A 26,389-nucleotide genomic window follows, 5' to 3' on the forward strand; every position below is an offset into this window, starting at 1 on the left:
ATAATTTTATTTTCTATCTTTTTCACTCAAAAGAAAATTAAAACCATATTCTTACTGCTAGTGTGAAGTAAATGCTTCTGAACTTGTGATATTTTTGGTTAGTTTTTAAAGATAAGTGATAGCAGATGTTGATGTTATTAATGTGACCAATACATTAAATTTCTAGAGAATAAAATTAGATTAATATTATATTATTATTCACTATGACTCAGCATAATTAGTAGAGGTCCCACAAATTGTCCTTAGCCATGGGATCATGGGACAATTTAGTGACCATTATATGGAAAATGAATTATGAGAAATGTTTCCCTCTCTACATTTGTATTTTATAAAAAGTAGCCTTATACTTTCTTCATTTAACATTTTAAATAACCTTCTAACATTGTTTCATTTTTCTCTGAAATAAATCAAATTTTAAAAACTTCCAAAATTTGCTCATGTTAATTCATCTCAGATGTTTCTTTTGACAGTGAAACTATTTTTAATTCTAAAAAAAATGTCAGTACTATATACCATTTGGTAAGAGAGTGGCCTTAAGTCTTTTTGGGTCATTTTTTAAGCATTTTAGGTTGTTATCCAGTGTTCAAAGGAACTAAAGTTCCTATAAAGAGATAATGAATTTGGAGCATTAATGATGTAATCAGATGTATTAAGTTAAAGCCACAAAGTCTTATAAAAAACGACTTTGTTGCCCTAGCCGGTTTGGCTCAGTGGATAGAGCGTCGGCCTGCAGACTCAGGGGTCCCAAGTTCGATTCTGGTTAAGAGCATGTACCTTGGTTGCGGGCACATACCCAGTGGGGAGTGTGCAGAAGGCAGCTGATCGATGTTTCTCTCTCATCGATGTTTCTGACTCTCTAGCCCTCTCCCTTCCTCTCTGTAAAAAATCAATAAAATAGATTTTTAAGAAAATGACTTTGTGTGTTAAATTGTGCCAACACAACATCACTTGATTTTGTTCAAAAACTGGTCAAGTCCGGGGAAGAGGGTAAAAATAAGCTGCTGTGATTAAAGCCAGTTAGACCCCCTTAAAAAAGAAAAAAAGATTAAAAAAAAAAAGTCTATATAGCCTACCAAATAGCTCCCCCATACACACTCAGGTTAGAGACTTTTAGCCACAATACTAAAATACAAATTCTTCACAAACCACAACTCTATCCCAAATGTTCCTATATATTCTATGTTGCTTTTACAATTCTTCTAAATAGCCCTGGCCAGAGTTGGCTGGGCATTGTCCTCTGCACCTAAAGGTTGCTGATTAGGGTTAGCATTCTTGGTCAGGGCACATGCCTGAGTTGTGGGCTCGATTCCCAGTAGGGGGCATGCAGGAATCTCTCCCTCTCCCTTCCTTCCTCTCTCTCTAAAAATTAATAAAATTTTTAAAAATCTAAAAAAAAAGTCTAGCCGGTTTGGCTCAGTGGATATAGCATCGGCCTGCGGACTGAAGGGTCCCAGGTTCAGTTCCGGTCAAAAGGGCACATGCATGGGTTGCAGGCTCCATCCCCAGTAGGGGGCATGCATGAGGCAGCCGATCAATGATTCTCTCTTATCATTGATGTCTCTCTCTCTCTCTCTCTCTCTCTCTCTCTCTCTCCCCCTTCTTCTCTGAAATCAATAAAAATATATTTTTAAAAAATCTTTTAAAAATCTAATTCATAGATTTACAACAGAATTTATTCAAAAAACCACTTAAATCACTACCCCGTAAAATGTTCAGAAACACATGTAACCATAGAAAATAAATGTGCATATATACTGCTTTTATTATCATTATGGTTGTTAGCTGAATGAAAACAAATAATAGCTAAAAAGGTTTCAAATGATAGAAAAAATTTGGGTAAGTTATGACACAGTTTTGAGCACTCAGACAATAGAAATGTATTCTATTTTTGTATCAATTACAAATGAAAAATTAACAATGAAGTTAGGGAGTTGAAAGGTAGAAAAGGGGCCTCAAACATATTCACTATATTTTAAATTTTAGACAAAGGAGTTGAGAATAGGAAAAAAGAACCCAACATATACACCATAACAGTCTTTTCTTTTTTAATGACTTCCAATGTTAACTCTTTTCTAAAAGCATCAGGGCATCGAGACCCCTTATTGTAGATTATGTATCATTTCCTCTTTGGCTATGAGGTGTGTAGTTTTGTTAACTAGAGACATCAATGAGTTCAGTTTCTGAGACCAGTCATTTAATAAATTATTTGGATCCTTCGGTCTCTGGAAGTTGATAATTCCTGCCAACCTGTCTACTTTAGCAAAAATGGTCTTGTTTACTACGAGATTTGAGAGAAAAGCCTCTGACTCCTGCAAGAGAGAAAGACAAACTGGATTAATACCGGATAAGTATAGATAATAAACAGAATTTAAGGAAAGCAATTTCTAAACTCTTCATTCAAGAATATGCAGGGTTAAAATTCTTTAGTAATAGTTAGCAACTGCTGATTTCTTGTAATAATGTATGGATTTTACTGAGAGTCTAGGGATGAATAGAATATGAATCCACTCCAAGTCAGGGTCAAGTTTGAATCTACTTCCAAAGTTTCCAGAAATGTCAGGGTAGAATATATGCTCTGCCACTTGGCAACTATATAGCCATGGACAAGGCATTTTGCTTCTAAGAACTCTGGCACCCTCATCCAGATATGAGAAGTGCTAATGAATTATCCAATGGTCAAACCTGCTAACACTCCATGATTCTTCTTTTCCAGCTAAACTGTCTCAGTTACTTCTGGTAACAGAAATGGCTTTTCAGACCATTACTGAGCATTTCACGTACCGCCTATTTCTTTGGTGGTGTACATTTTATCAACATGAAATCCAGATCTGAAAGTGAAACCTCTCTATCACGTCCTGGGACCTTTTCAAGTGAACTATAGTCAAGCCTCCCTCATATCTTTTATTTCTACAGTACACTTTTGTGAACCTAAACATACTTATTATAGAACATATACCTTGAACTTCAACTTAATCAATGGAAAACTAACATATTTAAGTGACAATTCTAACTAGTATAAATAATATTAATGTAACTATAAAAAGATTTTTAAGCTATTTTTTGGTGCTTAAGATAGCTTGGGGAAACTTATTACCTAAACTTAAAGGTAAATAAAACAACACTGATTTCCTCACTTGATTTTTATAAGTCGAGGAATGGCTACAAAAATGAACGGCTACAAATAACTCAAACAATGAAGTTTACTACTTACATCAACAGACAGATCCAGAAGTTGTGCCATCCTCTTCATTGTTATCCTTGTATAGTATTTGGCCATTATTCTAATATTCTGGGGAGAAGAGAGCGGGCAAAGAGAACACAACAGTTATCAGTAAGGCTAAAAGTCCATTTGTTTTCAAACCCAAATAGGTTTAGTTAAAATATCAGATTGAGCTTTTATTTTTCCCATAGCCCACCACTGGAATGCATTTTTGTTTCTGCAGTTATCTGCAAGTTATTCTGAGTACTCTCCATAACTCTCTTAAAATATACAGTTAAAATATAGGTTTATCTTAGTGATTAAAAATTATAACTGTCCTAAAATATTTTTGCTATATGCAAGAAACTGAAGTTAAGCTTTTCTTAATTATGACATATTTTTAAAAGGTTAAGATTTTTAAAAATTGAGATCACCTCAAAACATCACTTTAATCATCACTATAACTATTTAAAGGTGATAAGAAATAAAATTCCATAATTTTCACTGGAAATGGTACTAAAGTTAGAGAGACTCTTCTTTATTAATGTTATTAACAGAATAACAGCACTCACAAGGAAATATGGGAATGATGGGGAGAAAAATGAACTCATCTTTTTTTAAAAAAAATAATTTCAGAGAGGGAGAGGAAGAGATAGAAACATCAATGATGACAGGGAATCATTAGTTGGCTGCCTCCTGCACGCCCCCTACTGGGGACTGTGCGGGCAACCCAGACATGTGCTCTTGACTGGAATCGATTGAGGGACCCTTCAGTCCGCAGGCCAACGCTCTATCCACTGAGCCAAACTGGCTAGTGCTGAACTCATCTTTTTTTTTTTATTTTTTAATATATTTTATTGATTTTTTACAGAGAGGAAGAGAGAGAGATAGAGAGTTAGAAACATCGATGAGAGAGAAACATCGATCAGCTGCCTCCTGCACATCTCCTACTGGGGATGTGCCCGCAACCCAGGCACATGCCCTTGACCAGAATCGAACCTGGGACCTTTCAGTCCGCAAGCCGACGCTCTATCCACTGAGCCAAACCGATTTTGACCTGAACTCATCTTTTAATAAGTTGCATCTCTTCCCAACTCTATCAGGGTCAATGGCAACACTAACCTCTTAGGAAGTGTGAGAACTATTCTAGACCCTACCTTTTCCTCTATCCTTAAATTTAACCAATAACCAAATTCTATTGATTTTCTTTCTTAAAATAATTCCATTCCATCCATTCTTCTTCAATACCATGGTTACTACCTTAATTCAAGCCCAAACAGACCCTAACTTAACCAGTCTTCTCATCTTGTCTTCTCTCTCTCCAAATCCATTCTCCACACTTATTCCCAGAGGATCTTTGTAAAATACAGGCCTGGCCATTATCCTCTCAGAAGTTTTCACTGTGTGTGTACAATCTTTGTGATGCAGACCCTTTTGACATCTCCAACTTCCTTTCTCACTGAGCCTTTTTCTTGGAGGTCCCCAAGTTCCCCTGCTTGTTTGTGCTTCTATGCCCTTGCTGGGATGACTCCATCTGCCCAAAGGGACTGCTCTCCTTGTCTACCTGCTAACTACATACTCTTCTTACAAATCTTATCTTCTGCGTCAATGCCTATCTATCTAACCTGACTACTCTTCTAGGTAGAGCCAATCAATTCTCTGCTTATGCTCCCCTCTATATATACCTGTACCACAATATCTATAATGCTTTTACTTATAAATGTGCCTTCCCTATGGTTTATTTTTAATTTAAGCTTTTTGAAGACGTCTTACTCTCCTATATGTCCCAGCACTTTGTAGTGTCTGTCTGGCACATAGAGGGCTAATAATAAATGTCTCTGTTATATGAATGAATGTTGGCACAATTCAACCTATAGTGACACCAAGAAGAAAGGGCAGGTTTAAGATATGCTACCCATTTCCAAAACTACCAAGTGAGATAGAAAACATTCTCCCCATTCTCATCATCCCTCACATTAAGAAATTCCTTCTGGTATATGTGCTATAAAACTTTGGATTCTTGAGAGGTCCTCTCGAAATGAAGCATGTCAACACATTTAATTATCAAACATAAAAGTTTATGCTCAAATTTGCCAAACTTGACTATTAAATTGTCATCTCTATCATGCCAGATCCTTACATGTTCAACAACTCTGTTCTTCAAGTCTTTCCACCTTTTTTCACCTTCTTCTGTATAACCAAAAACATCAGTTGCAGGACTTTCCAGAGAACCTTTTCTTAATTCCATTCCATAGTCTTCGACAAGTGTAGACCAACGCATTAACTCCATCGTGGTAAAAAGCTTTAAAAGATCCCTGTAAATGGTATAAAACTTAATATTCCAAATCTGTAAAATAACTTTCATCCACTATAACAAGAATTTAAATATCAACAGACTTTTAAAATAAATATTTATTTGCAGAAAAAGAACCAAGTGGATTATTATTGTTTCTAATTTTGCTACCATTTTTCCCCAAAGTAATTCTGAATATAGCATTCCCATGCTTAACATTTTGCCTTCTCCTATCTTCTTTGCCAATCTCTGTACTAATGAATATAACCTTTTAAATGAAACAGATAAAAGAAACATACCTATAAAAAATAAAAGCCCATCGTGCTTATGAAGTGTACGTCTGTTTCATATAATAGGTTTTCAGAAGTATGTATTTCAGAAAATCATAAAGCCCCAACTACTGATGATAAAAACTTCATCAAATGGTTAATTAAACAAAAGCTGTTAAAATTAGCTTGAAATAAAACTTCTACTTGATAAGTGGCTTAGAATGAAGTATGCAATCATCTCATTACATTAATTTCTAATGCAGAACTATAAAAAACATTTTATTATTATCTCCAATTTTATTCTCTAATATAATCTATCAGCAGCCAATTAAGTGTACATTTAGGTTAACCAATTTTCTTTCAAAATGGTGCTTCTCCTGAGGTATATTAAGCTAATTATAAAGGTACTTACTTATATTTAGGAATTTCTTCTAACTTCTTGTCACCACTTATTCGATGAACCAAATCTGACTGTTCATTATCAAAAGGAGCCAATATAACGTAGAGGACAACACTTTTCAGAGCCTGAAACAGTCGCACAACATAATAGATTATGTGCACGATTAGAAACATAATGAAAACTTTGGCAGGAACTAAAAAATCATGAAATAATTATATATATAGTCATTTTGAATACTGTACTAAAAAATATTTGCTATTTGAATTACTACCCGGGCTATTTTTTTAAACAAATGTATAAAAGAAGAAGTTCATATAACAAAATTATATGGAATACACATGTAACAATTTTCCAAAGTAATGTTAGGTCTTTACTGTAACCTTGCTAGCAGGTGACCTGCTGTATATTACACACACACACTCTTAATTGATTTCAGAGAGGAAGAGAGAAGAAGAGAGAGAGAAACATCAATGATGTGAGAGAATCATTGATCTGCTGCTTCCTGCAAACCCCCTACTGGGGATCAAGCCAACAACCCTGGCCTGTACTCTGACTGGAATCGAACCCTGACCTCCTGGTTCACAGGTTGATACTTAACCACTGCACCACACCGGCCAAGCCATATATTTTTAACAGTAAGCCTATTTCTTTCAAGGTGATAGAGTATTACCACAATAGTCTGAATCAATAAGAATAAACTGAATTATCAACATAGAATACAAAGCAGCATTATAAAATTGCATATAATTACAGAAGTTAAAATTATTTCATAATAAATTTAAAAATGCAGATTGTTTCTCATAAGTATCAATGTCAAGTATAAGAATATGTTCTTACCTGTTGCCACTTTTCACTTTCGGCCTGTATACAGGGAGTATCATATATTGCTCTGTAGTGCTTACAAATAGACAAATAGGAGCCCTCGTGTTGATCCAGCTGAATCATTAAGTTATAGTATTTTAACTTTAATTTCTGGAAAAAAAGAAGAAAGTTGACAAGGTAAATTGGGGTTTATGTTCCCCCCCCCGAACATTTTTTTTAAATACAAAATATATTTTATTGATTTTTTACAGAGAGGAAGGGAGAGAGAGGGATAGAGTTAGAAACATCGATGAGAGAGAAACATCGATCAGCTGCTTCCTGCACACCTCCTACCAGGGATGTGCCCGCAACTAAAGTACATGCCCTTGACCAGAATCAAACCTGGGACCTTTCAGTCTGCAGGCTGATGCTCTATCCACTAAGCCAAACCGGTCAGGGCTCCCCCTAAACATTTTTAAAGTAAATTCATATCGAGACATATACTTACCTCTGTATTTTCTTCCTGGAAAAATTTGGTGTTAATTTTCTTGCTGATGATCTGTGTACGAATGTAATCCTTCACAGCTAGGCAGAGCCTCATTTGCTCCAAAATAAACTCCACTCGCTCTTTCTTTTCCATTGACCCGTAGGTTTCCACCTAGAAGAGGAAGTCCCCAAATGAATTTATAATATTTTAAAACTGCCATAGAATTAAATACATATTAAAACATTCACCGTTGATAAATAGTAAGAATGTTCACACATTTTTAGAGTGCTGATGATGATACAGAAAGCTAGTTTCCTCCAGGAAATTACATAATACATTTTTTTTCTTTTGGTGTAAAGTTCCATGAATTTTAACACATTCATAAATTTGTGTAACACTTTCAGAGAGAGTGAAAAGGAGTGGGGGTGGGGAGAGAGAAACATCTACGTGAGAGAGACCCATCAACTGGTTGTCTCCAGTACTCGCCCTGGACCAGGGGCCGGAGCAAACCCACAACCCAAGTACGTGTCCTTGACTGGGAATCGAACCTGTGACTCTTTGGTGTGTGGGCCAATGCTCTAACCACTGAGCACACCAACCAGGGCTAGAAGCTAAATTTTGAGCATAGGTCATGTACATTTTTCTGGTGAGACAGTCTATGGTTTTTCTCCGATTTCTTTAGCTCTTTGCTGTTTCATTTTAAGATTACTAGTACTCTTAAGAATTGACCACCAATTTAATATTCATTAAGAACAAAGCCAATAATTAATAGCAAATTCTTAACGCATAAGTAAATAGTATTTGAATTACTGATTTTATTTAAATTCTGAGAATTAAAATGTTCAAATAATAGCACAAAATCAAGGTTAACTTGTTAATCCTAATTTATCTTCAAAACTTCTTTAGAGCCCTAGCTGGGTTGCCTCAGTGGATAGAACATCAGCCTGCGGGCTGAAGGGTCCCAGGTTCGATTCTGGTCAAGGGCACATGCCTGGGTTGTGGGCTTGACCCCAGTAGGAAGCGTGCAGGAGGCAGCCAATGATTCTCTCTCATCACTGATGTTTCTCTCTCTCTCCTCCTCTCCCTTCCTCTCTGAAATCAATAAAAATATTTAAAAAACAACACTTCTTTAGAAGTCAAATGTATTTGGAACCATAATTACTCTATTTCCAATTATTTGAATAACCTCACACTCTACTGTATAAGAAATAAGCTATTTCCACAGGAAAATAATGCTGACTAAACATAAAGTTCCACACACTCTACAATGCAGCATCTTACCTGTAACTCTTGTAAAATGGAGGCTGCCTCTTTGACGTCCCCACTTTGTTCTTTGATAGTTGCTAATGTTTTAGTTAGTCGAGCACGTTCAATTTCAACATAGATCTACAAATACAAGAAATCTATTATAATTATCAAATTCCTATAGAAATATATCAGAATTTTAAAGATAGAATTAAACTATTATTCAAACTAGGCAAAGTATTTATTTTGGAGTTATTGTGCACTTTATCTTCCATGTGTGAACAGAGCTATATAATATTTTATACTTCACAATCACTCAATTTTAAAGAAAATGTCTCTAATAAAACATTACTCATATTTTGCAGCTTTCCTTTGAGAACCTAAATATAAAATCACTGTGTTTAATGAATGACAGACTACATGCTGCATAAGTGGCACAGAAAACAAAAAGAACCTTTAAAAAGATTGATTACTTGAAAAATAACACCCTTTACAAAGAGCATATACAGCCCAGTAGCCACAATTCAACCAATACTCTAATTTTGATTAATCTTTAAATACAATGCTACTTCCTTTAAAAATATCTGATCTCGCCCTAGCTGGTTGGCTTAGTGGATAGAACGTCAGCCTGAGGACTGAAGCGTCCCAGGTTGGATTCCAGTCAAGGGCATATGCCCAGGTTGTGGGCTCGATCCCCGGGGGTGGGGGTGAGGGGGCGTGCAAAAGGCAGCCAATCAATGATTCTCTCGTTGATGCTTCTATCTCTCCCTCTCTCTTCCTCTCTAGATTCAATAAAAATATAGTAAAAAATACATATATATCTGATCTTGCTAAGTATTGAAGTTACTAGCATTTTTTGTAGCTATAAGTAATATTATAGATTTGTAACTTCCAACAAATTAAACATTAAAACTATAACTACATAACTTACAGAGCCTAGGAAACTAATTTTCATGTTAAGGCTTGCGCATTTAGCCTTTGCCCTGAAGCAACTCCCTTTCCCCAATCCATCCCTCAAAGCCTTAATCTCCAATAACAGACTACTTAGTTTCCTAAATATACTAGGTGTTTCTTACTTTGATTTTTTTTGTATATTATTTTCCCTATGTGTAAAATGCCCTTTTCCCAACCCCTGGCCCTGTAGAATTTCTATTCATTCTTAAAAAGCCAGCTCAGCTATCATCAACTCTTTGAGGCTTCCCTGGGCACCTCACCCAATCAATCCCTACCTCTATGCTACAGGGCACTACATAGTGTCATGACACAGCCCCATAATTATTTTTATAACTGATCTCTTTGAGGTAAAAGAATAGTTCTTGCTCATTTTGGACTTAGCATAACAGGAGGTACTCAATAACATTTACTGAACTGAACTGATTAGTTAAAGAGACAAAAAGTTAAATACAAGCTAAGTTTTTGTCTTCAAACCACAAAAATCTATCTAGAAAGAAATGTATCTACCACAGTCACCATTCTGTATTTGCCCTTTTTTTAGAGAAATATGATAATGGGGGGTTAGGGGTGGGGAGGATGACATCACAGTGAAATTTTGAAAATTAACCTCACACTGCTAACAATTTAAATATTAGAGTGAAACTTTAGCTATCCCAAACAGACTTTTCAAGCAGATTCAGGCCAGGGTGAAGAATTAACCTTATTTTTAAATACTAATAGAAAATGTCTAAATACAGTATAAAAGTATGTCTGAATACAAGTAAGAGAGTACTTATCACCATGAGTTATACCAATAGACAACTCACCTTTCCTTCTGTAACCATTCGTAGAGTATCAATTAATCGAAGTTTGATCGGAAGGTCTGTGATTTCCTCAACGTAAGTACAGCATTGTTGAACCATTTTTGCAACAGCCTAAAATAATAAATAGCACTCATAAGTAAAATTCATTCCCTAAACAGGAAAGGGAAGTACGTTACTGATGGAAGTGCTGTGGTTAAATTTGGTCTTCACAAGGAACTTTACACACGGAAATGCCTATAAAAGAATATCAAAGAACATTAAAACCTCCCTGATAGCTGAGAAGTACTGAATACCTAAGAACAAATCAATAAAGGTTAGGAAACCCTCAGGTGCAAGACTGTGCCCCTCCCCACTACAACTGGTGAACTGATTACGCAAAAAGAAAGCTGGAGCCCTAACTGGTTTGGCTCAGTGGATAGAGCATTGGCCTACGGAGTGAAGGGTCCCAGGTTCGATTCCGATCAAGGGCATGTACATTGGTTGCGGGCACATCCCTAGTAGGGGGTGTGCAGGAGGCAGTTGATCAATGTTTCTAATTCTCTATCCCTCTCCCTTCCTCTCTGTAAAAAAAAAAAAAAAAAAAAAAATCAATAAAATATATTTTTTTTAAAAAAAGCTGGAAGAGGCATGCCTGGCCACATTTATTGGAAGGCTTGCTAGCTAGCTTTTTTTGCAGTCAAGCAGAAACATATAGAAGAAATGAAAACAGACAAAATAATAATAATAATAATAATAATAATAATAATGATGATGAAAAAGAAAAGCAGAGTTCAACTTTGGCTATGAGAGAAGTGAGGCAATGACCAGCAGATAATATGATTAAACAGTCAGTGGCAGAGGCAGAAGGTAAAACAGTTCCATCATCTGGTTGGGGAGGAGCCACAGTCACCCATATTCATCTCGATAAAATGTGGTAGTGAAAGGAACAGCATCTCTTGCCCCCAGTTTCCTCACAGTGAGTATAAGCAGGTTAGACTAATTTCCTCCAGCTCTAACATTCCATCTAGGTCAGGGGTCAGCAAACTTTTAAAAATGATTATAACAGAATCATTTAAAATAATAAACATGAAGATATGGAGCAATGTGGAAATAGACCAAAGCTATATCAACATTCTCACTAAAAGTATGGAAATATATAAAGACTAGAAGAAACAAAATAAAAGCAGTTATGAGAATATGGACAGAATTTTTAAAAACTATTTAGAATGTTGTAATGTTGAGTTAACAGATTCACAAAAAGGTTTTCTGAAAGTCCTTATTGAAATGCAAATGTATGGAGGGTTGATGGGGGGAAAAAAGAGGACATATGTAATACTTTCAATAATAAAGATTAAAATAAATAAATGCAAATGTATTTGTTTTTGAGCAATCATGAACTTACTTGTTTTAACTGACTCCGTCTTTTTGACAAAAGCATAATGTTTTCATTAAGTAAATCCCATTCTTTAGCCTCATAACACATCTTCACTACTGCAACTAAGATACGGGATGTAGACACCATATCAGAAGCCTGTAAAAATGAACATATATCCAAAGTTAATGGAACCATGTTAAGTGAAATTATTGGCAACTGAAGTTTTGCACTATAATCTACTCACAGTACGGGTCTGTTTTTCCAAAGAGAGAAGGGTTTCAATGACTTCTTGAAGTCTTCCTTCCTAAAATAAAATATTAAAATGAACAATGAAAACCATCACCACCAATGCAAAAACTACATAACTAGGCTAAAATGAGATGTTTCTGACACCGAAAAGAAAGAAAATCAGCAGCCTATTTTAGAACAAAAGGACTACTCCATAACTACTTTTGTACTTTTCATGATAATGCTTGCTTTTCCCAGGGATTCTGTAGTCAGTGATTTCCAACCTGGGTCCCATAAGCTACCTTTAACATTTCAAAATACCTAAAAGAAAGTGAATATAGAACAACAATGATTTAGCACCCGAGCAAAATTTATCAACTCAGTGCAGTAACATCTGTTTGTTTATCTTATTCTAAACAGAGATTCTTAACTGATAGTCATGTGTCTTTAAAGTATAAAAATAGGAAAATGAATTTTCTTTATAAATTTCCATAACAAATACTTAAATCATGAAGTTTTGAGAAGAAATTAAAAAGGATATTTTGTGGTAAAAAGATAGAAAACCCTGTTTTAATTCATCGATGGCTATAAAAATAAATAATTGCCCTGACCAGTTCGGTTCAGTTGGTTGGAGTATCTTCATGCACACCAAAGGGTGGAAGGTTTGATTCCTGGTCTGGGCACATATCCTAGTTGTGGGTTCGACCCCAGGTCTGGGTACATGCAGGAAGGGAACGATATCTACCTATCTCTTCCCCTTTCTCTCTCCAAAATAAATAATATAAATAAATAAGTAAATATGCTAAAGAGAAATGAAGACCAGTTGGCAATACCAACACTTGCTAAATCAAAAGTCATGTTCTTAAGCAGATACTGATCCAAATGAACTACACCCCTTTTTGCCTACTGATAATAACCTCTACCTCATTTGCAAAAACAAAACATTCTCCCTGGGACATATTAAGAAATGAAAAACAACAAAATTCAAACAATATAAACCCTAATGATAACATGCCAGGGCTAAAATAAGCCATCCTATTAGGAACCACACATTTTGATAAAAACAAAACCAACCCACAGCAAAAAAACTGCATTTAAGATACTGATATTAATTAACACTGAATAAATTGGAAGCAATGAGGAGGGTTTTATTCAGAAATTGTTTTTCTAATGGGGAAAAATTTTTATTTTAATGACATTCATGGACAACACTTGAGTACTCTTTTACTGATGAAAGAAACTAATTAAATAGCTTTTGAATTAAGGGTACAAATAATGTTTGAACTTTTCAAAAATACTGTTTCCATATTTGTCAAGGTAACTTTTAAACTATGACTTTTCTTTTTTTTTTTTTTAAATTAAATCTTTATTGTTCAGATTATTACATTTGTTCCTCTTTTTTTTCCCCCCATAACTCCCCTCCTCCCAGTTCCCGCCCCACCCTCCGCCCTCACTCCCCACCCACTGTCCTCATCCATAGGTGCACGATTTTTGTCCAGTCTCTTCCCGCATCTCCCACACCCCTTTCCCCCCCAGGAATAGTCAGTCCATTCCCTTTCTATGTCCCTGATTCTATTATAATCGACAGTTCATTCTGTTCATCAGATTATTTATTCACTTGATTCTTAGATTCACTTGTTGATAGATGCATATTTGTTGTTCATAAATTGTATCTTTACCTTTTTCTTCCTCTTCCTCTTCTTAAAGGATACCTTTCAGCATTTCATATAATCCTGGTTTGGTGGTGATGAACTCCTTTAGCTTTTCCTTATCTGTGAAGCTCTTTATCTGACCTTCAATTCTGAATGATAGCTTTGCTGGATAAAGTAATCTTGGTTGTAGGTTGTTGGTATTCATCACTTTGAATATTTCTTGCCACTCCCTTCTGGCCTGCAAAGTTTCTGTTGAGAAATCAGCTGACAGTCGTATGGGTATTCCCTTGTAGGTAACTGAGTCTCTTTCTCTTGCTGTTTTTAAGATTCTCTCTTTATCTTTTGCTCTTGGCATTTTAATTATGATGTGTCTTGGTGTGGTCCTCTTTGGATTCCTTTTGTTTGGGGTTCTCCTCGCTTCTTGGACCTGTAAGTCCATTTCTTGCACCAGGTGGGGGAAGTTTTCTGCCATTATTTCTTCAAATAGGTTTTCAATATCTTGCTCTCTCTCATCTTCTGGCACCCCTATAATTCTGATGTTGGTACGCTTGAAGCTGTCCCAGAGGCTCCTTACACTATCCTCGCATTTTTGGATTCTTTTTTCATTTTGCTTTTCCGGTTGGGTGTTTTTTGCTTCCTCGCATTTCAAATCATTGACTTGATTCTTGCGCTCCTCTGGTCTGCTGTCGGGAGTCTGTATAATATTCATTATTTCAGTCCGTGTATGCTTAATTTCTAGTTGGTTCCCCAATATAAGATCGAGGGTCTCATTAGTTTTCTTGTAGATCTCATTAAGTTTATTGGCGGCTTCTAAACAGTTCTTGAGAGACCTTAAAAGTGTGGTTCTGAACTCTATCTCTTCCATTGACAATTTTGTCCTGTTTCTTTGTCTCCGCATTTTGTTATGCTTCCTTGGTGCACCCCCTAGTGGTCTTTGTTTGCAGTCTTATAGTTAAATCTTGATTGTTGTAGCTAATTCCAGGGAGGGTTTGACCTCCAGGCCAAGTGGCTATGAGAATCAGCTGTGTCAGCAGTGAGAGAACTTCTGTCCTCTAGGGAGGTGCTAATCTAGCCTTTGCCTGAGGCTATCCGGCAAATGCCTGTGTGCAGGGCTTGGGCGGGGCGGGTCGCACAGGATCAACAGGGTGGGCCGGAGAGAGCAGTTATGGCGGCTCTCAGTCCTGTCCCCAGAGGCTCTGCCTCTCTGAGTCCCAGTGACCGCTGCAAAGCTCAGAGAGAAAGCTGCACTCGCTCTGACCGAAGCCAGACAGTCCCGCTTCTCCCGTTTGAGTCTGGGTCCCTAAAGACTTGCCCGGATCTGGAGCTCAGATTCTGCGACTCCCTCCCGATTGAAAACGCCAACCGTGCCCTCCACCGCCAGCCCGCTCCGCGCACTCCGCACCTCAGAATTTGACTTCAGCACTGTGCCTCCTCTGAGTGTCCGTATGCGTTTCTCTTTCCTCCTAGTTGTAGGACTTCCACTCAGCCAGCGTTCCTGTGGTTCTGGGTGATGTCCCTTCCGTTTTTTGGTTTCACTTTTGAAGTAGTTGTTCAAAGCAGCAAACTCCGGCGTTAACCTATGCCGCCATCTTGGTTCTAAACTATGACTTTTCTATGCAGCAGAATATGTACTGTAAAGCCATTGTTTGAACTTACTTAATTGACTCTTAAACATATATGATTACTAACATTTTAACAATGTTTCCTGAGCAAAGGGGAGCAGCAGTTCTGAAAGCTCTACAGATTCACATATACAATAAATGCTGGCTAAATGTCCATCAGAGGAAAAGAACAAAAAACAAATCTATAGTACTGGCCCAGTGGCTCAGTTGGTTGGAGTGTTGTCCTGCACACCAAAAGGTTGAGGGTTCGATTTCTAGTAAGGGCATATATCTAGGTTTTGGGTTTGATCTCAGGTCAGGGCTCCTAGGGGAGGTAATTGAGAGATGTTTCTTTCTCACATCAATATTTCTCTCTCTCTCTCAAATCAATAAACATACTCAGATGAGAATGAAAATAAATACACACATAAATAAATAATCTATAAATTCTTCAAAATATAGGCTAATAAACCATAAAATATCACAGAATGTTAGAACTGGAAACACTACTAGACATTTAATCCAATCATCTTACTTTAGAGAGTAAAAGAACCGAAGACCAAATAGTTCAGCCACAAAACTAACCAGCAGAACCAGAGCCCAGGGTCCTTGTTTCCCTGGTCCAAGTTCCCTCACTAAACTGGACTATATTAGTTTAAATCACCCCTTTGCTTTGATCAAAGTAATTTTGTAGGGAAATTGTTACCATCTGGCAATAAAATATAGTACAAAAATAGTTAAAATGCAAAATAACTTATTCACAGTCACCTCCTGCTGCGTTTGCCATTACTGTTAGCCACACGACTGTGATTGACAGAGTGTAGTTTACTATATGGCAAATTCAGAACTATGGTTTTTAAAGAACTGACCCTACATGAGAAGAAAGCACACACTGTTCTAGAGCAATGGTCTGCATGTATCAATGGAACATTAAATGTCACCTTCTCAGAAAGATGTTCTCAGATAATGCTCTCTAAAATCAATAGTCATTCAGCATGTCCTTTAATACTCAAGTCCATTGGGTTTCTTCTTTTCAATGACCCCCAACTCTGTTCTACTTAACTGTTTGCTGTCTTTGTCATCTCACTAGAATGCAAACTCTGTAAGAGCAGGGATAGTATCTATACTGTTGACACTGGTGTTCAGTGCTCTGCATCTAGACAAGCACATCATGTTGCTTCTGCAGATATGACAATACATCCCTTTATACCTGTGCCAGTAATGTGCAAGTCTTGCCTCCTAGCTGGTCTGTAAGTTCCTCTAGGGCTGGACCTTGTTTAATTATTGTTTCCCTTGCACCAAGTGCATAGTATGCATTGAATGTGTTGACATTGACCTGAACTATTCAGTTGAACCTAATGGCTTACAATTCCTGACTCTTACTTCTCAGTAAGTAGGATGTGGTAAGTTATATGGCTAACAGTTCGGTACTATTTGAGGGACACTATTACCAACTTCATTATATGCAACTCCCAATTCTCTAACCATCCCACTTTCCGTGTTCAATCCTATGGCTAAACATCTTCTCCCTCCGTCCTTCCCTATCTAAGCACATAGTTCTGGAAACTCCACCTCCTCAATGCTGCCTTTCAACTCAAAAGGAACAAGATGGCCAGAGCTATCAAAACCAACTTGTTGGAACATGTGACTTTTAAAACAATCTTTGTAAATGAGGTAAATGACTAAGGCGTTTGCTTAACATCAGTACTTGTTGAGCATCTGTAAGTTCTGTATGTCTGTGTCCATCCTTTAACTCCTAAATGGATATGTGGCTGGAATATAATATTAAACATAATCATCATAATAGCGAACATCATATAGAACTTACACAGCAATAAATATTAGTTATTGTTATTTGCTAGGTGAGTGTCAGGACACAGAAACAGAATTGTACTAGGTCATAATTGTAGGAAATTTGAATGGCCTAGATTTGGCAATTTGACAAACCAGGTCTAGACTTCAGTCTGCCTTTCAAAGGCTTCTGCTACATATGATTTTCTCACCTGATACATCCTATTAAAGTCTCTATACATATATAATTTTCTTCTTCAAATGTCTTATTAAAAATAAAGTTTCTTGCCCTGATCGGTTTGGCTCAGTGGATAGAGCGTCGGCCTGCGGACTCAAGGGTCCCGGGTTCGGTTCCGGTCAAGGGCATGTGCCTTGGTTGCGGGCGCATCCCCAGTGGGGAGTGTGCGGGAGGCGGCTGGTCGATGTTTCTCTCTCATCGATGTTTCTAGCTCTCTATCCCTCTACCTTCCTCTCTGTAAAAAATCGATAAAATATATTTAAAAAAATAAATAAATAAAATAAAGTTTCTTAAGGAAAGTAAGCACAAAATTGGTAGTCCCTTCAGGAGGCCGTGGTATGTAGCAAAAAGAACACTATACATGTTCCCAGGAGATCTGAGCTTGATCTGGCTCTGCTGTGGACCTTGGATAAACCACTTCAGCTGCCTGAACCTTAGTTATCTCACAGGTAACATGAAAATAAAACTTTCTTCAGTTTTATTTTGTATTAATAAAATACAAAACAATGTATGCTACATGTTCCATATATTCATTTCAATGTAGAAATGCAATGCTAAATAAGTATTTTATGTTTGGCAGAAAGGTTAGAAAATAATACAAAACGATGAATAAATAGCAAAATTGAGAGAAATACCTTTAAAAAAGTTAACTAGGACTGTAAGACAACCATCTAATCCAAAAGTTAAAAACTGTGGGTCTGTATAAATAAAAAAAAATCCTACCACCTTCCCTCCCTCTCACCCCCCAACAAAAGCAATCCATACCTACATCTTGTTTTGAAACCAACTGGTATGCTGGCTTAAGAAATCAGCATCTAAATGCCTTTAATTTTATTTAGTTTAACAGGCCCAAACATTCCCTGTTTATTTATTTTATTTTTGCTGTTGTTAATCCTTACCCAATGATATTTTTCCATAGATTTTTAGAGAGAGTAAAATAAAGGGAGAGAGGGAGAGGGGAGAAAGAGAGAAAGACAGAGAAACATTGACTGGTTGCCTCCTATACTGGCCCTGACTGGGCCAGGACTGAACCTGTAACCCAGGTATGTGTCCTTGACTGGAAATCAACACGAAACCTTTTGGTGTGCGGGCTGATGCTCTAACCACTGAGTACTGGTAAGGGCACCAGTATTCCTTTTTTTAAACATTTCCATTCCATTTGATGTCCTGAATAAATGCCATATATGTAAACCACTAGAACAACTGTAGCAGTGAAATATCCCCCCCCCCCACCCCATTGGCCTCTAACCTATTTGAGGGCAAGAGCTTTGTCTAATCCTCTTTATACTGCCCATAATGTCTAGCACTGCCTAGGTCTTGCACACAGTAAACTATTAGAAGACATGGGTAAAGGGAAGATGTTTTTTCTCCCAGGTCTCAGTTCTAGAATAGCTGTACTTCTTTAAAGCAAATGGTTTCTTCCTTATGGACACTGTCATTCTACTAATTCCAAAATGGTGGTTCAGGGGCTGACTCTGGCCTCTATATATGTTTTACTGTGGCCTGTAGATATGTTTTATTTGATCTACACAGTATTAGCTCAGATAGTATTTTTCTCCCTCAACTGGCAAAGATTAACAGGAGGTGAAGAGTTACTGCCCTTTTCCGTGGGCAGGTGTTCTGAAGTTCAGGTTTTCCTTACACGTAGCTTGCTAGGCAGGATGCATAGTGAGAGCACAAAGCTCTAGAATCCATCTGCCTGGGTTTCCTTCCCTGGCCCCTTCACTTTACGAGCTGTATGACCCTGGAGCATGTGACTCAACTTCTCTTAGCCTGCTGTCGGTAAAACAACAATAACCATACACCTATCACACAGGGTTAAGGTGAGGAGCAAGTGAGTTAATGCACATTAGCACTGAGAATAGTGCCTGGCACTGCAGAAGCTACTCAATAAATGTCAGCTATTGTTATCTCTCTGGCACTGCAGGTGTTTTAATTTTCCAACCCTTAAGTTGCTGTTCCTTTCTTTCTTTTAATCCTCACCTGAGGATATTTTTCCATTGACTTTTAGAGAGAGTGGATGAGAAAGGGAAAGAGAGAGAGAAACATCAATGTGAGAGAAACATCGATTGGTTGCCTCCTGCAAGAGCCCCCACCAGGGCCCCGTCGGGGGAGGAGCCTGCAACCCAGGTCCATACCCTTGACCTGAATCGAACTCGGGACCCTTCAGTCCGTAGGCCCAGCCTCTATCCACCTAGCAAAACCAGCTAGGGCTGATGCTGTTTCTTTACACTCTCAACTAGAAAGCTCAGAGATGAATTTTTTTGGCTCTCCTCCATCAAGTGTACTGAACCTAAGAAATACAGGTACGTCAACTTCATCATCTTTCCCTAGCCTTGTTTTTTGTAAAGCCCTAGTAAATTCTTTTCTGGAAAAAAAGAGGGTGGGGGACATTAAAAAGGTTTCTTTCTAAGACTAAGTGTCATGCACTACTTGTCACTCCTCCTGTCCCTGAATTTGTTAACACTGCAATGTACTTATACAGTAAGTTCCATGGGGACAAAAACAACCCTATTAGTGAATGCATTCCAGATAGATAGCAATAAATGTCTGTGGCTGGAGACTGATCTAGGAACTTAATAAGCCCTGAGCATACTGAGGCCTTAGCAACAGTCCAGGATGGAGCAGAGTCAACAACCACCTATGCCCCTAGTCAGACAAACCAAGTTTTGAATCCCTGGTTCTACCAATTAATAACTGTAACGCGGGACAAATAACTCTGAGCCTTTGTTTCTTTATACATAAAATGATACACAAAGTTGCCTCACACATCACAGGGGGCGTGACAAGTGTTTGGATCAAGTTAAATTTCTATCCTATGGGAGATACGCAATTGGGCTAACCTACTATTCAAGAACTCCTCTAATTAGTTTATCCTGCACTTTAGTGCCTGCTTGTCTTTACTTACGTAGTTCCCGCTGCAGGAATGGCTCCTTCCCAACCCAATCTTACTCGTCAGGGCCCAACACAAACACTAGCTTCCCTGTAAAGCCATCCCTTATCCCACCCGTAAGAATGAACAGCTTCTTTCTCTGTGTTCCAATAACAATTTATTTGTACTTGTACGGCATTCACCGCCAGGTCTGACTTGTCCAATTCGTTATGTACACGAACTCCTCCGGGACAGAAATCTTGTGTTAATCACCTCGTACTATCACTTTCCTGCCCCTTTTCCTGGCCACAGGCCAGGCACATCGCCACGATCCATAAACAACTTGACATAAATTGATTCAGCAATGGAACGAAACGCCCTGATCTAGCCTGAATGCCGAAGCGGCCTCAACCCCTGGGGAACTACCAAAGTAAACGGTCAAGCGTATCCAAGGAAACGCAAAAAGTACTATCGGGGCCCCAAGTCCTCTACCGGGAGGAAGTGACCATCTGTCCTGGGGAGGGTATTCACCAGCGCACCCCGCCTGGAGTCTCCGTGATCAGACGGCCCTGGGGTGTCCTCCTCAAGCAGGCCTAACCCGGGCTGGGGATGCGCGCTCCAGCCCTCAGGCCCCCTGAGGCCTAAGCAGGCTCCGCGCGGTGACTCAGCCCCTGGCGCCCGCCACAGACAGCCGGCCTCCCCTCACCTTGGCCAGCTTCTCGCACTCGGGCAGACGCTGATCCACCGTGGCGCTGTAGTCCACCTCCATCTTGACGATGCGCCCATCAGCCCGCTCCGAGCCGCCGTCCGCCATGGTCCAAGCCTGAGCGTTCCTCGATGTCCCCCTTTTTCGGCCACCACTCGTCACCCACACCGGAAGCCGCCTGCGCACCCGCTCAGGCAGTGCGTCCGGAGCCCGCGCGAAGGACCCCACGAGGTCCCCTGCGCCGGCCGCCAGTCAGGCAGCGCCGCGGACAGCCCTGGGGGCGGAGTGAGGGCCACCTCCGGTTGTGTCTGAGGTGGCAGACTTCTAAAAAAGCTAAAATTTGCGGTGAGGAAAACCTGTGTAATAGACTAGCCCTTCCTGTATATTCATAAGCCCCTGTTCTGAAATGTTATGATATCTCGGATCCGTGGGCAAGTCGCTCAACTTTCCTCAAATCTCGGTTTTCTCCTCTCTGTAGGAGCAGGCCGAGATAAACCCTAGAGAGAAAAGTCCTCAGGTCTCCTCGGGTGGAGAATCTTGGTGGCTTAATCTGTGGGATCTTTGAGAGCTCATAAACGAAGATATGGCAGCGGCTCAAGTACAGTATTTGTGTGTGTGTTGTTTTTCGTTTTTACTATAATACACTACAGTTGGTAAGAATCTTTGGACAGTTTGCGTTCCCTGTAGGACTCTTGGGAACATCCAACGAAATCACGGATGCGCGACTGTTACTGATTGGTTGATTGATTGATTTTTATTGTTTAAGGCATTACAAATAGTAGTACATATGTCGCCTTCCCCACCCCCTTGTTTTATTTCTTAAGAACCATACAAGTTTTCTTTTTATCAGCGCACAGTTAGGGCCCCTACGAAAAAGCTTAGGATCCTTGAAAATGAAAAGGAGGTCGCGTCTGGTGTGGTCAGAGTGTCGACAGCAGGCTGGGAAGCAAGTGGGAAATCCTTCAGCGGTCTCAATGTTATGGGCACCAACATCCCTTTATATATGCTGAATAGCCTTTTAAACATACTGTTCCGTAATGAAAACCATGGGTACTATAACCCATCCATACACACCTCCAAAAAACATCCCAGTTGTATGGAAAGGAGAAACATTGCAAAATTGCAAAATAGTATATAATTCAAAATATAAAAGCTAAAAAGCCTGTAGTAGAAAAATACAAAGTGTCGTTTGCTGGAATGCATAAACAATAACTGTTCGTGCAAAAGCTACAATTGCAGTAGGTGTGTTCTATTGGTTCCTCAAGCATCAGCAGGTCTTTCTGTTGGTGGCATGATTTTTCCAAAATAGTGTACAACTTCTTGGTAAAGTCTGACTATATCGAAGTATAATCTTCCATTGTTTTTCGCACAGAAGAATTCTTAGAAATTTCAGTCCACATTAAAACGTCGAAAAGAATAGCTTGGCATCAGTCAAACGCAGTTAGAGTCTAGTCCTTAGACACATGAGTAGGTGTCTGGCAGGACATTGAAAAGTCTGACAGAACATGGGACAATATTTTATTGTGTAAGTTTGTTGCATTGCAGATGTCTAGCATTCCAGTTACATGCTACCGTCTCCCTTTCCCCTCAATGATTGTGATAACCCACAATTCCCTTACAGATTTCTAAAATGCCCTAGGAGCCAGTGTGGTTGAGAGGCACAGGCTTAGATGTTTTCTGGCTCTGTATTTGGCGTGCAGTTGGTTTGACTGGAATAGAGAAAAGCATTGGGAGGTCTACATTTTGTGAGAAGACTTTGAAAAGACAAAAAGTAACAAAGGTAGGATAGAGTAAAAGAGTTATGGTATCCAGCACTCAAAAATAAGAGTGTGAGGGTGTCTAAGAAAGAGGCAAATCTATCATAATAAAAGGGTAACATGCTCATTAGACCGGACGTCATTCCGGATATCCTTCCTGACCAAGCTGAGGCAGAGGGAAGCAGCCTGGGTCCCGAGTGCCTGCCAGTGGCTGGAGGAGGGAAGCCCGGGTCCTGGGTGCCAGAGAGAAGCTGGTACCGGCAGCCGGGGGAAGGAAGGCCTATTCTTGCATGAATTTTTGTGCATTGGGCCTCTAGTAGGTAGAGAAAAACTAGTTGACTCCCACTTAAAACTGAAGACCTATCTCCCTAAGCTTGGAGGTAACAACAACAAAAATGAAAGCAAGTGGAAATGTAAGGGATAGCTTGCAAAGGAAAACAAAAAATTAAAGAGAAATAAATAAAGAAGGAACTCAGTGAAAGTCTGACCAGTGGGCAGAGAAAATAGAAAAGGGCACCATAGTAGAGACAGATGCTTTATAAATCCTTTATTTGGATGAGTCTGAGATTAAATCTGTGACTTTGTTAGAAAGAATTTGGTTTCAGGAGAGAAAAATTGGCAGTGGAAGAATAAGGAATCTAAAAGGTAGGATGAGCCCAGCAGGTGCAGCTCAGCAGTTGAGTGTCCAGCCAGGAGCTAAGAAGCCACTGGTTTGATTCCCAGTCAGGGCACATGCCCAGGTTGCCGGCTTGACCCCCTATGGGAGGTGTGAATGAGGCAGCCGGTCAATGATGTTTCTCTCTCATTCATGTTTCTCTCTATACCTCTCCCTTCCTTTCTCTCTCTCTCTCTAAAAAATAAATAAATAAATATATATATATATATATATATATAAGTAATTTTTTTAAAATTTTTTAAAAGATAGGATGAAATACTGATGGAAAAAGTTTATTCACTAATGAGCCACACCTCCAGTAAGTAAGGAGTCCTACATAGCTGGGGAATGAGGATTACAGGCAGAGAGAGGCAGGAGCAAGATATGTTTGAAGACCAGCATGAGTGAGAGTTTGAGTTGTAGGATATGAGGTATAGGGCAATTTGGCCATTATAAGGCATTGGGTTTTCATCTGAGTAAGACGGTAAGCCAGTGGGGCTGTGGGGCAAAGGAGTGGCGTGAGCTGATGAACCCAGTAAAAGAATCACTCCAGCTGTTGTGTGGTGACGAGGTTGGGCAGAAGCTGGAGACTAGTTGGGAGGTTACTGTGATGATCCAAGAGGAAAATGATGGCGGCTTGGACTAGGTGGAGGCAGCAGAAGTGGTAAGAAGCGGCTAGATCCTGGATATAATCTGAAGATAGAACCAAGATAGGATTTGCTGTTGGATGTGAGGGGAGAAGGGGCAAACATGCTGTCAACATGTTTGACCTGCCTGTCTGGAAAGATGGAGCTGCCATTTACCAAATGAGCAGGTGAGGGATGTGCAAGCCAGGGGAAATGGCTGCAGCCCAGCTTTGAATATGTTAAGTTTGAGGTGCCTGTTGGATATCCAAGTGACAATGCTGAGAAGGCAAGTGGCTAGACATGTGTCAAATTAAGGGGAGTCATTTGGGCTAGAGATTTGAAGTTAGGAGTCCTTAGCGTATTGATGGTATGTAAAGCCACAAGACTTACATTACAGAAATGTTCCCGACGTGTGTGTAGAATATTTGTTTTTGTAAATTTGCCGATTTTAAACGCAGTGGTATTGGTATTTTCAAGTTTGTTGTGAATCATTTTGCAAAGAAAAATATAGTGTATTTTATCTTTTGAGTAAATCTCTTGGTCCTATGTAGAATTTCTTTTTGTTTTTTTTTAATTTATTGATTTTTTACAGAGAGGAAGAGAAGGGATACAGAGTCAGAAACATGGATGAGAGAGAAACATCCATCAGCCGCCTCCTGCACAACCACTACTGGTGATGTGCCCACAACCAAGGTACATGCCCTTGACCGGAATCGAACCTGGGACCTTTCAGTCCGCAGGCCGATGCTCTATCCACTGAGCCAAACCGGTTATGGCCCTATGTAGAATTTCTTCATGTTAAGTGCAGTTATATCAGGTAAACAAAATCACAACTAAAATGTTCTATTCATTTGTTCTAGCCACTATAACAGTGATGGCGAACCTTTTGAGCTCGGCGTGTCAGCATTTTGAAAAACCCTAACTTAACTCTGGTGCTGTGTCACATATTGAAATTTTTTGATATTTGCGACCATAGTAAAACAAAGATTTATATTTTTGATATTTATTTTATATATTTAAATGCCATTTAACAAAGAAAAATCAAGAAAAAAATGAGTTCGCGTGTCACCTCTGACACGCGTGTCATAGGTTCACCATCACTGCGCTATAACAACCACAAACTTAGTGGCTTAAAACAACAAAAATTGATTCTCTCACAATCCAGAGTCCAGAAGTCAGTATCACTGGGACAAAATCAAGGTGTGGCAGGACCATGCTTCCTCTGGAGGCTCTAGGGCAGTGGTTCTCAACCTTCCTAATGCCGCGACCCTTTAATACACTTCCTCATGTTGTGGTGACCCCCAATTTCATTGTTACAAGTTGAACATAATTAAAGCATAGTGATTAATCACAAAAACAATATGTAATTATATATGTATTTTCCGATGGTCTTAGGCGGCCCCTGTGAAAGGGTCATTCGATCCCCAAAGGGGTCGGGACCCACAGGTTGAGAACCGCTGCTCTAGGGGACCTTCCATCCTTGCCTCTTTCAGCTTCTGGTGGCTGTGGGCAGGCATTCCTTGGTTTGTAGCCTCATCACTCTAATCTAATCTCTGCCTTCTTCGTCACACAGCCTTCTCTTCTGTGTGTGTCAAATTTCCCTCTACCTTTCTCTTACATAGACACCTGTGATTATATTTAGGGCCACCCAGATAATCCAGGATAACCTCCTTATTTCAGATCCTTAATGTAATCACACACTTTTCCCAATAAGGTGATATTTTCAGGTTTTAGGGCTTAGGATCTGATATCTTTGGGGGCCATTGTTCAGCCTAAATGCAGTCACCTAAGCAATTTTTATTTATTGATTTTTATTTATTTTATTTTTTTAGAGAGAGAAGAAAGGTGAGAAACATTGATTTGTTGTTCTACTTATTTATGCATTCATTGGTTGATTCTTGTATGTGCCTTGACCAGAGATTGAACCCAAACCTTGGTGTGTCAGGACGAGGATTTAACCAACTGAGCTACTCCACCAGGGCCAACTAAGCAATATTTAAACTGGAGTTCTGATATAAGTGATTACATACACTTAATAAGCAAACATTAGCCCTGATTGGTTTGGCTCAGTGGATAGAGCATCGGCCTGCGGACTGAAGGGTCCCGGGTTTGATTCTGGTCAAGGGCATGTACCTTGGTTGCAGGCACATCCCCAGTGGGGGGTGTGAGGCGGCTGATCGATGTTTCTCTCTCATCGATGTTTCTAACTCTCTATTCCTCTCTCTTCCTCTCTGTGAAAAATCAATAAAATATATTAAAAAAAATAAGCAAACATTATTCCCTCATTTTCTCTCTGGTTACTTTTAAAATGTTCCACCAAAAGTCAAATTACATGACAACTCTGTGGCATAAGTAAGAAATGTGTCGACATCATTTGATGATACTAGGTTAAATATGCTTTGGCATTAAAGAACCACAATAAATTACGGTTGCCTCCTCTTAAAGGACACTCAGGATC

The 26,389-nt window shown here is 39.0% G+C and overlaps 1 protein-coding gene across 1 annotated transcript; it reads right to left on the bottom strand.

The window, feature by feature from the left end:
* Positions 1-1,738: 1,738 nt before the first annotated feature.
* PSMD12 (proteasome 26S subunit, non-ATPase 12) lies at positions 1,739-21,035 on the bottom strand. The gene is made up of 11 exons (XM_036340691.1): positions 20,894-21,035; positions 12,050-12,109; positions 11,833-11,961; positions 10,455-10,562; positions 8,731-8,835; positions 7,471-7,620; positions 6,999-7,133; positions 6,174-6,286; positions 5,340-5,514; positions 3,212-3,289; positions 1,739-2,309 (listed from the first exon to the last, which is right to left on the bottom strand). The coding sequence occupies exons 1-11, from the start codon at positions 20,999-21,001 to the stop codon at positions 2,100-2,102; spliced, it is 1,371 nt and encodes a 456-aa protein (XP_036196584.1). The 5' UTR covers positions 21,002-21,035; the 3' UTR covers positions 1,739-2,099.
* Positions 21,036-26,389: the final 5,354 nt, after the last annotated feature.

This window comes from Myotis myotis, unplaced genomic scaffold (assembly GCF_014108235.1).
Source record: "Myotis myotis isolate mMyoMyo1 unplaced genomic scaffold, mMyoMyo1.p scaffold_m19_p_17, whole genome shotgun sequence".
NCBI lineage: Eukaryota > Metazoa > Chordata > Mammalia > Chiroptera > Vespertilionidae > Myotis > Myotis myotis.